Source organism: Puntigrus tetrazona, chromosome 1 (assembly GCF_018831695.1).
Source record: "Puntigrus tetrazona isolate hp1 chromosome 1, ASM1883169v1, whole genome shotgun sequence".
Lineage (NCBI taxonomy): Eukaryota > Metazoa > Chordata > Actinopteri > Cypriniformes > Cyprinidae > Puntigrus > Puntigrus tetrazona.
In genome coordinates, this window is record NC_056699.1 from 5,860,670 (window position 1) to 5,874,653 (window position 13,984).

The following is a 13,984-nucleotide window of genomic DNA, read 5'->3' on the forward strand; positions in this document are numbered from 1 at the left end:
CATCTGTAATTAATTTCTTTAATTACATTTATAATTACACTGCTGATCCATCCGTTACACCTTAACCCACCTTTAAACCACCCCCACACCACCAAACCTGTCCCTAACCTTATCCGTATTCCACCTAAATAGCAGCAATACAGTATGGACTATTTTTGGATCTAAGTACATTATATAAGTAGTTAAGGCCACCTAATATAAAATGTGACCATACATTGCTATGATATTATTTTCAAAAGTGTTTATGGCATAAGCATAACAAAGCGAAAAAAAAACAACCAACAAACCAACATTATATATATATATATATATATATATATATATATATATATATATATATATATATATATATATATATATATATATAATTGTTTTACATATAGAGCTTTATATTGCATAAAAGAAACATAGTATTTCTGGCTCACTTCTGACATGATAATGCATTTTTTGCACTGTATCAATATAAAACATTAAGCAATAAATACAATTAAAATATGCAGTGTTGATACTAGTTTTAATGGCATGCCTTTATTTGAAAGGACTTTAAAGTATTTGAAAGAAGAATAGACAGGAAGCTCAGATAATGGCTGATGATGACATTGAATAGTCAATTGTTATATTCATTAAAGGTGTTATACAACTGGTTTGTTGACAAGTTATAACTGATTTCTAATTTGCCTTCTGAAAGTGATCAAAAAAGAAGAGGATGGGCAAAGGTTGACCTTTGACATGAGGTTAAATTCGAACCTTAAAAATATAATCGCCTGATACACCAAACAATGATGAATGAGGCTTAGTTTACCTTTAGATTTATGAAGAATATGCGTGAGTGATGAATGAGTCTGGGCTGTACAGGATGGTGACACAAATTCAGTGATAAATTGGCTGCACATACTCTGGTGGAAACACGCCCACTCTTCCACGGCACCGGCCCCTCCAGCACTGAGCATCCGAACAGTCGAGCAGGTCTATGATGTCACCGCGCAAGAAACGTAGATGAGTCGCATGATTGGATGTGAAGTCAAAGAGGGCATGGGCATGACGTGGCCTCTGAAAACACACACACACACACACACACACATGACAAGGATCAGCAGTCAAACAAAACACCTACGAAAGCCTGTTTCCACCTCAGAGTAAAAATACAACGTGTTACAAAGTCACATTGTTTGATTTAAAGCATGGCTATGAGAAATAAAGTAATAAAATCCAAATTCAGGAGAAACAAAGTTGCAGCAGTCACAATAATAATAAAAAAAACTTAATTAGGAAGAGATGTTTTATAAAATAGATGTTTTAATAGAACAATACGATTGAAATTTTAATAGATATAAATAATTTAATAGATATAAAGTTGTAATTGTGAAATACAGTCACAATTAGAAGAAAAAAAGTGATTTTGAAAAAGTTTGCCAAAATATGTAAAATGTAAAAAACAAAGGTGAAAAAACGTTAAGTTGTGAAATACAATTACAGGAAAAAAGTTGCAATTATAGGAAAAATGCCTCAGTTATGAGGAAGCTGCCTCATTTGTGAGACGTAAAATCGTGCTTGACGGAAACGAGGTTGCACTGAAAAGAAATAAAACTGAAATTTAGGAGATAGAGATGCAATTGTGAGATGCAGTCACAATTACAGGAGGGATGCAGCTGTGAGGCGCAAGGTCATGCTTGTCGGAAATAAAGTCACGGGCGCAAGAAATGAAATAAAAATGTAGAAGAAATTAATTTACAATTGTGAGATCACAATTATGAGAGTCTCAGTTGTGGGGAAAAGTCATAATTTTAAGGAACAAAGTCAAGGCTGAGGTATAAAGTTGCAAATATAAGAAAGTTTGTTTTAAGAAAAAAAATCACACTTTAGTAGAAATAATGTTGCAATTGAGAGAAAAACAGTTGCCAAAATTGTGTGTTATAAAGTAAGGACTATATGAGGAATAAAGTTGCAATTGTGAATCAAAAACATAAAAAAGTCTGCCACAATAGTTAGATATAAACTAATGAGGAATATATAGGTTCCATAGGTAACCCTATCCCAAAACCTCAAATCTCTACACTGATGATATACTGATATCAGCAACAGGATGTGATGTCAAGCTCAAGCATAGGTTTGCACTGTGCGTTGGGCCAAGAGATCAAAGTTTGAATTTATAACCTTCATTGGTCAAACATCCTTTTGCTTCGCAAATTTGCAGTTCAGAGTTCACCGGAGTTAAACTTTGGCACCTCTGTATAAAGACATCATGCGCTCATATACATGTGACAGCTCTTACAGCTAATGATCCCTCAGGCTCTTTCAGGAACACAGTTCTCTCTTTGGCAATGCTGTTGATTTTGTAGAAGTCCACCAGCTGGTTGAGAGAGCTGAAGACTTCATCCCATATGAAGAACTGCCCCAGTCCATCTTTCAAAACCTTAAAGTGCTGCACGTGGTCTCCGTAACTAAAGAGAGAGAGAGAGAGAGAGAGAGAGAAGAAAGGGTTATTTACCTTCAAGATCTTGGCTTGACTTAACACAACAGTGTTTGATTAAAGGTTTTGCCTAATAAATCACAGTTTGACATTTCAGCTGTCAGCAAATTCTTGCATCACAATGATGTAGAAGCAGAGAGTTAATAACTTTCATCTAATTAGACAAGTCAGTGCTTATTCTCTTGTAGATATATTAAAGAATATTCCTATCAAATGCTTATTACAGTGCATTAAACAGCATGATAATGTTAAATATGCTTACTTTTTTTACTCCACCCCAAAATGATTTTTTTTTATTAATCACTTACCCCACTTAAAATAAAAAACAAGCCATTATGGATAAATATCTATATGCATATCCTGTCAAGACGCGATAAAGTGCTCCTCTATTACCCTCAGCCATACATATATCTTTTTTATTTTATTTGTATAATCATTTTAATCATTAAAAGGTATATATATGGTATATATGTATATATATATATATATATATATATATATATATATATATATATATATATATATATATATATATATATGTTTAAATATAGTTTACTTTGTGGAAATTACTTATAGAAAGTTTAAAGGAACGGAATTTATTGTCAGTCTGTTATAAAACGTTATGTATTTTTTAAATCATTTTCATGTGTTTATTTGAAAAATTTATTGTATTTTACAACCCCCGAAAATTACTTATATTAGAAAATATAAACATAAGAAATCATTTTAAAAATGATCGATTTTTCTTTTGAAGAAGGTTCATTACACTGTAAATCATTCTACAGAAAAATACATTTGAAAACATGCTAATAATTGTTTCTGGGTTACTGAGAAATGTGCAGGCACTGACGCACACCCTGCGCCTGCGGCAGGTTTCTTTAATCACCCGGTGACTCCACCCTGCCACACCTGCTCTTAACACACACACACACTCAGATGCTCATCAGTCTAAGCAGCACAGAATGGATCACTCAGCTTGTTCAGACAGAAACGCTGACAGAATGAGGAACTGCCTCAGGGATGTGGATTTGTGTGTGTGTGTGTGTGTGTGTGTGTGTGTGTGTGTGTGTGTGTGTGTGAGATATACTGAAGCTCATCAAAACAACAGGGAGAGCAAGACTGACTCAGTATAATCACAGTCATTAGATATGACTTATACTAGAGCCATATTAGCAATTCTCAGACTCCAGCTCATGCTGTCTCACATTAATTCTCAGATTTTTGTGTAGCTTTGTGGTTTTTGTGTTTACATTAGCTTTTAATCTGATATAATAACCTTTTATGTAATTTTCTATAGGTTCAAAGAGCCTAAATATATCTGTGTTGAAAAGTTTGGGATTACTTTTTTTTTTTTTTTTTAAAATAAGCCTTATATGATTTACTCATGTGAGGTCAAAGCGATGTCAAATGATTCTTTAGAAATCATGCTAATTTACTGATTGAGAAACATTCCTTTATTTTATTTTATTTTATTTTATTTTATTTTATTTTATTTTATTTTATTTTATTTATTTATTTAAAATAAAATCACATTAAATCATAAAGTTTTTTTCTCCCAAATTAAATTATTAACTCTCTAAAAATCTTTAATTGAAAATATAATTTTAACCTAGAAATGCAGTCATGTTTTCAATAACATTTTCAAGTGAATTTTTGCATTTAATTGATTTAAAGAGAATACTAAGCGATAATAAGCGTTTGGATAACGCTGTATATAAATGTGCATTGTTTTCGTGTACAAAAGTGATTTTACATTCACAGAAAACATAAATGCATGCATCTATTTAAATGTTTTAAATAACTTTTGTGAAAATAAAATGGGTGAAATAATGTAACATGTGTAATGTAACATATTCAGGCTATGTAAACATTGAACAACATTGTTCTGGCTTGTAGATAAAAGTGACCACACCAAAGTGTATTAAAATCATAATAAATTGGTGAAACCTATATGAATCATTAAAGAAAATGTCTTTTTTGACCCATGTGTGACCCATGTGTTAAGTCTAGTCAATCCTGCTTTCCAGCTGTGTTAAATTACACAATAATTTACCAGCTATGACACAAAACACCTGTTCACAAGTGTTACCGAGCAAATCCCCAGAGGGTCTGTACATGATATATAAGCATTTCCTTAAATTTCTACCTAAATCAACATTTTCTATTGATTATTTGAGCATTAACATTGACCAATCGTAAAATAAATCAAGCGGTTTTTATACAGGGGTCTGTAAAGCTTGCATTAAAGGCACATATAGCTGATTGTTACTCTATCTGTCACTCTTTCCCTCTCTTTTGTTTCTTTCTCTCTCTCTCTCTCTCTCTCTATCACACACATGTAAACACACACAGAAACATCTGCGCTGGCCTCAGGTACTCAAGCTTGTTAGGAAGGACTGCGCTAATAATACATGGTAGAATTGGATTCATTGCGCTGCGATTGTGTTCCAACTGTCCCTCGATTTCTCTTTCTATTTCTTTCTCTCTGTCTCAGTAGGATTTGACGTTTTAGGTCAGGTCTTCTGAGGTGTTCAGCAAAGCGATCTAAAAATAATCTGTGCATGTCCACCCTCCCAACCAATGCAAACATTTTCGACAGAATTCTTTACCGACCTGTAATTAAAAGAAGAAACGTTGTTGATTCTAAGGCATGCATTGCTATTATAATTCTTTAAAATAAAGTTAGGGATTGTTCGAGTATTACGCGCTAGAATTCTATCACCATTTGTGCCACAGAAATGAATGATACCGGAAGCCATACGGCCTACACTCTTAAAAATAAATGTGCTTAAAAGGTTCTTCACCATAGAAGAACCATTTTGGTTCTACAAATAACTATTCAGTCCTTTGAAGAACCATCTCTTTCTTACCTTTTTTATAATCTGAAGAACCTTTCTTTCGCGTGCTCAAAGAAAAAAATGAAGTTCATCATTTTCTCACCCTCAAACTGGTATGAGTTTTTCTTCTGTGTAGCACAAAAGAACGTCTATGTGTAACTAAACATATAGCTGTTGTCCATTGCATTTTTAGCACTGTAATTCAACGGCTGCCGTCAACCGCTTGGTTACCAATATTGTTCGGAAATACATTCTTTTGTGCTCAGCGGAAGACAAAAAACGCATTCAGGTTTAAAACTACCAATTAAATGATGAGAGAATTTAAATTTTGGGGTAAGCGATCATTTAATAGAACCTAGAGCTCTTCTGATTGGACTGTAACCATCTATAATCTAATATCCAATCAATAGCCTATAGTTATTCCACATAGAGGTCCTTTATCTAAAAGGTTTCAGTTTCCACCTAGAGAACTCTGAACTGTTTAAATAGGTTCTGGAGTGCTGAGAGCAAAAGATTACATCACAGCAACACGCTACCATGCACTCCACTCTAATTAGAGTGTGTTAATGAAGAACCAGATAGGGTAACAAAGACACACTGTAACACACACACGCATATGCGGGTACGCTCTCGTCCGTTTAAATGCAGCAAGTGCTGGGAATAGTACTAATAAGCTTTAATAGGGAACGCGGTATATGAAGCGTATATGTCTGTGGTGTTCTGTTTCGTCCGGTGAAGGCAGGTTTTATATGTAAGGGTGCATCTGACCTGACAGACACGGAAAACTCTCCCGGTGTGCTCTCGCTCTCCCTAATGAGAAACGCGCCACACTCCAGAGGTCTCAGGCGGTTTTCTGCAGCCTGCCGTGATATTCCGCCCACAAACCACCTGCAAAATACAAGCTCAGCTGTCAGTTCTACATCATATTGTATATTTACGGATTGAAAGGGGACTACTGGTACAGTACACTTTGAAAATGACTTTTTATTTAACAATTTTCACTTAGAAATCGCTAGTAAAGTTTAAAAATAACACATTGCATTAAATGTGAAATACGTGTGAAAAACTTTTTTAGTATTATGAAAAATTACTTTTTAAAGTGCATCACTAGCTTTCACAAGATGTAGTATTTCTGTGTTTTAAGTCAGACCAGCAAGTACGAAATCCTAATGCTTTGTTGCTGTTCAAATAGGCCTACACTGAAAAATTGATTTGCGGTTTTGTCCCTGTCTGTTTATTCCCAGCATGCACCAGGGCATGAATAATTAACACAATTGCATAGTTTGACCATTTGCCATTTATATTTACTTCGTTGTTGCTGATTTTGTTGTCACATTTAGTATCTTGTGCTGTCGGGATAAATTTATTCCTCTGTTTAAAAGACTAGTTGGTTTTGTTGTTGTTTTTTGAGGTTTACAATATGTGACTTTTTAAAATATTTTATGAGTGGTTTTTGTTCGTCTCTATTAGTCTCCATGCACATTTAGAAAAAGCACACAATGTTGAATCATTTAATATCCCGTAAATAAAGGGAATAGTCTGCTCTTATGATTTGAAGTTACACTTCATCTAAATAGGCCACTATTAAATTGCTATTTATGCATGCACATTTAATTAATTAAATTTTTTTTTTCTTTTGAATCAATGTACATTTTCCAGATTTTTAGAGACACAAGTGCCTGCATGATAGTGAACTGACTGAACTGAACTGTTTAATTGCGTGAAAACATTCAGCCATCTTATACTTAATAAATAGCTTCACCCGCATCTATCATAACCTATGACTGATCTCATTCAGTCCACTCTTTTTATCATGCCCGTGATTTTTAATTGACTCATTCTTTTATTTCAGAATGACTGGTAGGTTCTCAGTCATAAACTGCTATCTTTAGATCAAGCTACAGCATGTTCGTTGGGGTTTGGTCTAGGATTTGACTTTCACCTATCCTCAGTGCCTCACAAGTTTCTCAATCTTCCATTTTTATGGTAAAACTGCAGGAAGTCCTTGTAGTCCTTATATGTCCCTCCCAAGCAGTTTCACTCATTCTCACATCATTGGGAAGTCCACACCCACAGCAATGTCGTATGACATCACATTGAGGTGAACTGCTGGGAAATCCTTACTTCGGAGGAAAGTCATCTAGTCTGGATGACACAGATTAATTCTTAAATACATATTAAATCTAAACCCAACCCTAAACAGCACCTTTTCCTAACACTTGCAATTGCCAGCTTGCCCAGCACAGTTTGAACCATGGAGAAAGCAACACCTATCAAATACTTTGTAATCCACCAGAGATATCAGCACTGCAACACTACAACATTAACAGAAATGTCCTAGTTTCTAACTGCATAAAACAATCTCAATAACAGACTCTATGACTAGGCTGTCTCCACTTGAAGTGTTTTATTATCCAGAACTATACCATTTCCTTTTAAAGACTGCAGGTTTCCCAAAACATTAAGATGCCTCAGGTGAATATGAACAATTTGCATTTCCAGAACAAGTCTAAACAATGGACAATGCCATGTTCAAAATTCTTGTGTTAACACATTCAAGTTTTTTACAGAAGTGTGTCTCTTGGATATCTATTTTTATCACTCCATAAATAAAAATAATTTAGAAAACATGTTTCTAGAATGAAATAATATAATATAATATAATATAATATAATATAATATAATATAATAAATTAGAATAAACACTATTTAACCTCATTTTGATCAAATGGCCTATAAAGGTATCACTCAAAAAAATGCTGGGTTAAATAAAACCCAGTGCTGGGTGAAATATAGACAAACTGGGATGTTTTGACCAAGCAGTTGGGTTAAATGGTTCACCTGGGCAGTAACCCAACAGCTGGGTCAAAACAACCCAATAGCTGTCCAACCTAGCAATTGGGTTGTTTTGACCCGGCGGTTGGATTGGACACTGTATTTAACCCAGCATTTTTTACAGTGTGAATGAAAAACAAATTGAATTTTGCATGTTTTCTTTCCACCCACAACACTAACTTGTCTGAAACAACACACTATGAAAACTTGACTCAAAGACAAAATTGAATAATGTATTACAAAAACTGTTTTTGCCTGATGTCGTGCCGAGTCATTCAAAGATAAAACCACATGCTACCTTATAATTATTTCTGCCATGTGATACTTACGTGTGAGGTCTTACATTGATATAGTTCTTCGGTACATATCCCCGCCTACCAAACAGCTCGGCCGTGTACCAGTTCGGATCGTCATCCATGTTTGTCACCTAAAATAAACACAAGACCGGTATTCGGATGTCCGCTATCAGCTTAGGTTAGATATTTTTTCTCCATATTTAAGGTAGACTAGGGTTTCCAAACCTATGGTTCCTGAATCACTGGGGTTTTGTGAAATGAAGAAAATCAAAAATTAAATCTTTAAAAAGTCAAATGAATTAATATTTTGCAAATGATATTTTAATGTTTATTTTGAAACTATTTTATTTTGATTGATTTTATACCTTGAAATGATAAAACACTTGTTGACTTTTCACTACTGAAATACAATAAAATATTTAAAGCTTTTTACATCAAAGGAGTTCAGCTGACAAAACCATTTGGTTCAGGCTATTTTAAGTGCATATACAAAGTAGAGTAACTGAGATTTCTGCATATGCTTTCATGAATTGCTTTGAAAGTATATTTTGCAAAAAAACATAACACAAACCACAAACTTTGGCCCTACTTTATATTAGGAGGCCTTGCTATGTACTTACATTTTAATTAATCATTTGATACGATGTACTTCCTGTGTACATTTCAACATTATACTTAAAAAAATGCTTAAAAATTCTTAAAAAATGTTTATATGTAATTACATATGTAATTAATTTCTGTAATTACCTTTATAATTACACTGTAGACTTACTCTTAGACTTTTCAAGTATCCATGTACATATTATGCATGCAATTCCCCAGATAACATAATTTGGTAATCAAAATAAAAAGGAAGTTTGCAAACCAATGCAAATTATACATAAGCAAATAGTGTTTGGCTTCCTTCACTGCATACGTTTGCTGGAATGCAGTTTTGCTAATAGATATCTAATTTATAAAGGAACCTACAAAGATATCTTCACGCAAGAATTACCTTGTATCGTACCATCCCACAAGCTGCCCAGCTACATATATCACCACCTATTCACACAGATATCCATTCTGAAATACATGCTAAGACTGAATGCACACACTCCCACCAAACTGACTCATTGGTCTAGTATTTTCTGTAAACGTGCAGCATGCAGACTAGCATCCTCATAGTTTCATCTAAGTGTGCCACATATCCACAGTAAACTACTCCACACACACACACACACACACAGACTCACCTTCAAGATGTCACCCTTCTGGAAACTGAGCTCATCACATTCAGTCGCTCTGAAACTGTAAAGTGCCTCAGCCTCCATTGAAGAAAAAACATAAAAAAACAGACAGGACAGACAGGCAGTGAAGTGAAGTGAAGTGGAGATGAGACCGGGATTAAAACAAGAAAGAGTTCAGAGAGAGAGAGGAATGGGAAAGGACAAGCGCAAATGGAAATAGATGAAATGGTAAAGAAGATGATTAAAAAAGGATGGAGTATGGAGATGTGTAATGGAGATGGTGAATGAGACGAATAATTTGTAGAGGAATGATGAGTAGCCTTCAGCGCAGAAAAACTGGTGCAACAATAACACTGAGTGGAAAACTGAGGAAGCGCAATGATGATAGAGAATCTGAGAGAAAATGTGTGTCTGCCGTAGTACAGCTGTGCATGGTGGGAATGGAGGAGGATGGAGAGAGAGAGAGAGTGTGAGAGAGGAAGAGTGAGAGAGAGAGAAGAGAGAGAGAGAGAGAGAGAGAGAGAGAGAGAGAGAGAGAGAGAGAGAGAGAGTAAGTGAGAAAAAAACTGAGAATTAAGTGGGCAGGAAACCAGTGACCAGATCAGAACATAACTATATAATGTGATGTATATAATGTAAAAAAATAAAACAAAAAAACCCCACACACTTTGTTTGTTGATTTGTTTCTGATTTGTTTCCAATTGTCATTTTAATGATCATTATAATAATACATTATATATATCATAAATATATATATATATATATATATATATATATATATATATATATATATATATATATATATATATATACGTATATGTGTGTGTGTGTGTGTGTGTGTGTGTGTGTGTGTGTGTGTGTGTGTGTGTTTCTTTATGTTTACTGTGTATACAATTATTTTAAAACATTTATGTCATATATCATATATAATAAACAATATGTACATTTATAATAAAATGCACTCACACAGTTGTTTTATTATTTATAGTTTAAATAAACATTTTAAAAACGATAAGTTATAAATCATATATAAGTTATATGTCATTTTATTATAAATAATACTCATTATTTTTAACTTTTTTAAACTAAATAAAAACTAGGTTGATTAATATTTTTTTTTGGGGGTATATTGTATATTGTTGTGTAACTAAATATTCTACACAATATATTTAGAAACTATTATTTCATTTTATAAAGTTCTTTTATGTGCGAAATAAATGGTAACTCTTGTTGGAGGGGGCACATGTTTGATATCCTCTGGCAAGTTTCTGTTTGAACCAACAGCATGACCCTTATTAAGTGCGCTTGCTGCAGCTGTGCATGTATTTGATTGTTATGCATGCTGGTCACGTTCTCTCTGATTCAGATGACACGACATTTAATAAGCACACATGGTCACACAATATATCTTATTTCTCCCTAGCTGCCTCTTCACTTAGTGCAGCTTGATTAACTCGTTTCATGGCATTTCAGAGCTGTATAGCTCAAATGCGTGACTAAAATGAGTATTTAATTTCAGATTGTGCATGTTTGCATGGAGATGATTTCAGTGTTCTGTATCTGACAGCTGACAGTTAGTTGGCATCTCTAAGAACATGTGCTAGTGGCAGCATCCTCCCAGCCCCCTACCACACACAACACACACAAACATGTAAAAAAAAACTGTCATAGTGTCTTTCAGTGCTCACAATGAGAACATTTATGGATGATAGCTGCAAACCGGTGAGTAAAAAAAAAAAGTTAATGAAGTCATACTGCAAGCCAGTGCATAGAATACTGATATTATTATGTATTCCAAATGTGCAAAGAATATTTAATCCTTATGGAAATGTAAAATAATAACACTGGATGCGTTTGGCATAGTGCATGCTAACAGTGAGGATTCATGTAGGCAGAAAGATAGACGTTCATATAATCCTAGCAGTTTTAATAGTAAAGAGGCTAACATAGTCTTCTATAGTTTTAACAACATTTAAAGTAATAGTAGACCCGTTGGAATCTTCTTTTTATTAGACCTGTTGGCGTCATATTTCGCTTTGCACTTTACCCAATTTATCAACAAAGTCTTTATTCCTGTGTTCATAATCATAATCATAATCATAATCATCACTGAAAGTAACGATAGCGTATATCACCACCTAATAATATATAAATATATTATTATGGTTCAATTGGATCATTGAAGATTTGCAGCAAAGACACAGATTAATAAAATGAGATTAAATATGTAAATACTTTTTGTGTTAGCATATTAAATTATTCCTGGTTTACATAATATTCCGAGTTTCCTTATCACGGTTTTAATTCATTTTGAGGAATATTGAATTGATTGAATTGTGTTTTTGTGAGATAAATGCATGTTCTATTTACTAATAAGACAACAATTTAAACTTAAAAAAGCAAAACTGGTGCCAGTTCTTAAAAAAGTAACCTAAATGCATCTAAACGTAACCGGCATTACTACCCCAACTCTGTCAATTACTGACTGATGAAAATGCTTGTTTTGTTCCTGAATGAATCAGTTTATAATGAATCTGCTGATTCTCTCATAATTATGCCACCTACTCATGTGACGATGTAATCCGCACAAATAAGAGAGAACAGATTAAAAGCCAGTCAAAAAAGCTCAAACTAAAACTGTGTTAAAACCTAGCATAAGTACAGACAACATGTCCCTTAAAGGGTCTTGCTGGCATATTAGTGTCACAGCAGGGGTCTGTGTATTGTATTTTAGCTCACCAAAGATGATCTGCATGCATATCAGATTTTGTAACATATCTCTCTTATTAGAGACAACTCGGCTTGTCCTCGGTGGAGGCTCTGTCTCTGCTGCACACTCAGCTGTCGTCTGTCCTACTGCAACACAGAGAGAGCTGTGTAAAAGATGGTCGCTGGAAGGCGAGTGGGCTTGCGTGCAATTCGTAATGCATGTCTGTGTTTAACAATGAAGACATATTCAACAACCTGACACCATTGTTAGAAGGTGACCTTTTGGTATGATGTTGCTCAGGCAGCATGGAGCAGATGTTTTCTGCATCACTCTGTGCGTTGGTCCAGTCTTCACTGGTCAGGGGTTTTACTGACAATCCTGTGTGCAACAAGTCTGATCACCTGCCATGTGATTGAACCAAACAGGTAACACACGCATTAAATGTACAACACTGTTATCAGCTCAAAAAATGAATCTTAAACACTATTATGTGTCATTAGCATAAAGTCTGAAACGTTACATAAGTTATCATCTTGTATGGTTGTCATAGCGACAGCATAGCTTTGATTGGCGGATGCACAGTGTTGCTTCTTCTACTGACTGGGCTGATTGCCATGGCAGTCCTCCAGTGGCTGAAGAGCGAGGAGGTGCCCCGCAGAGTGGAGACTTTACTGAACACTTTACAGGGTTAGTCACCCTACTGAGCAAACATCCCCACTGCATCATTTGTTTGAATCATCCGCTATTCTAGTTTGACCTTGTGCAAGACTAAGCATGATCATCTACTTTCCTGCCAGAAAATACATTTTATTGCCTTGAGTTTGCTATTAGACGGTTTTACAGCTTAATAGTGTGTGTATCTTAGTTACGCTTCATTAAAAAAAATAAAGAAATGTCTCAGAAGCAGGACTGAAAGATCAGTCCACTTGCTCTCATTTATTCTCATGTACATCTATGAGAATTCATTTAAAGGCAACTATTATTCCCCTTTTACCAAGGTGTAATATAGATCTCAGGTGTCCCCTGAGTCTCTAACCTTTCAGCTCAAATGAAAATGCCTGCAATGAGGGGAAGCAGAAACAAGCTTTTTTTCAGTGCATGTAGGGTGAAGTCAGTTAAAACGAGCCACATTTTGGTAAATGACTTATAATAACATCACATAAGCTGTGCATGAGATCTAATGCTCTTCTTATAAATTAACATGGGTCTCTTATATATATTTATGTTTTTTAAATGTGAAAATTTTTTTAATTCTGAGAGTTGGAGGACCTTCTTGGGCCACGACACAACGTTCAGCTAAATTGGGTGAGCTGTATAAAAAGGGCTAGTGTAAAAAGAGAACTAAACAAGTGATTTTAGCATAAATCATCTTTTTTTTTAACAGTAAACTGACATTATTTTCTTTAGTGTGCCATAGCAATGCCATAAATGTATTTCATTAAATAGAAAGTTGAATGAATGTTTAATTAAATGTTTTATACATGTATGTTATATAGGTGTTTCTATGCATTGGTATTTTTTGTGTGCATGTATGTGCATGCTTGTATCTTTTCAAAAATAAGATTTTGTATGGATACATATCTAAGCCTATAAACCGGTTTTCACCCTCA

The 13,984-nt window shown here is 34.4% G+C and overlaps 1 protein-coding gene across 5 annotated transcripts; it reads right to left on the reverse strand.

Annotated features, from left to right (window-relative positions):
• Window positions 1-356: 356 nt before the first annotated feature.
• grapb (GRB2 related adaptor protein b) lies at window positions 357-10,088 on the reverse strand. 5 transcript variants are annotated; one of them, XM_043242272.1, is made up of 6 exons: window positions 9,671-10,088; window positions 9,433-9,479; window positions 8,486-8,569; window positions 6,076-6,195; window positions 2,273-2,441; window positions 358-1,050 (listed from the first exon to the last, which is right to left on the reverse strand). In XM_043242272.1, exons 3-6 carry the CDS (start codon window positions 8,554-8,556, stop codon window positions 871-873), a joined length of 540 nt encoding a protein of 179 aa, XP_043098207.1. In that variant the 5' UTR covers window positions 8,557-8,569; window positions 9,433-9,479; window positions 9,671-10,088; the 3' UTR covers window positions 358-870. The 5 variants fall into 5 exon arrangements, with proteins under 5 accessions (XP_043098215.1, XP_043098207.1, XP_043098198.1 ...); XM_043242253.1 differs by having other exon boundaries at window positions 359-1,050; window positions 8,472-8,569; XM_043242263.1 differs by lacking the exon at window positions 9,433-9,479.
• Between the last annotated feature and the right edge of the window lie 3,896 nt (window positions 10,089-13,984).

Bases quoted from the DNA above. Each gene is read 5' to 3' on its own strand.
- grapb (XM_043242245.1), bottom strand. From the start codon at position 9,748: ATGGAGGCTGAGGCACTTTACAGTTTCAGAGCGACTGAATGTGATGAG. The intron at 2,442-6,075 runs GTCAGATGCACC...CTCTCTCTTTAG, and splicing joins GAGTTTTCCGTGTCTGTCAG to TTACGGAGACCACGTGCAGC. The intron at 1,051-2,272 runs GTAAGAGCTGTC...GTGTGTTTTCAG, and splicing joins AGCCTGAGGGATCATTAGCT to AGGCCACGTCATGCCCATGC.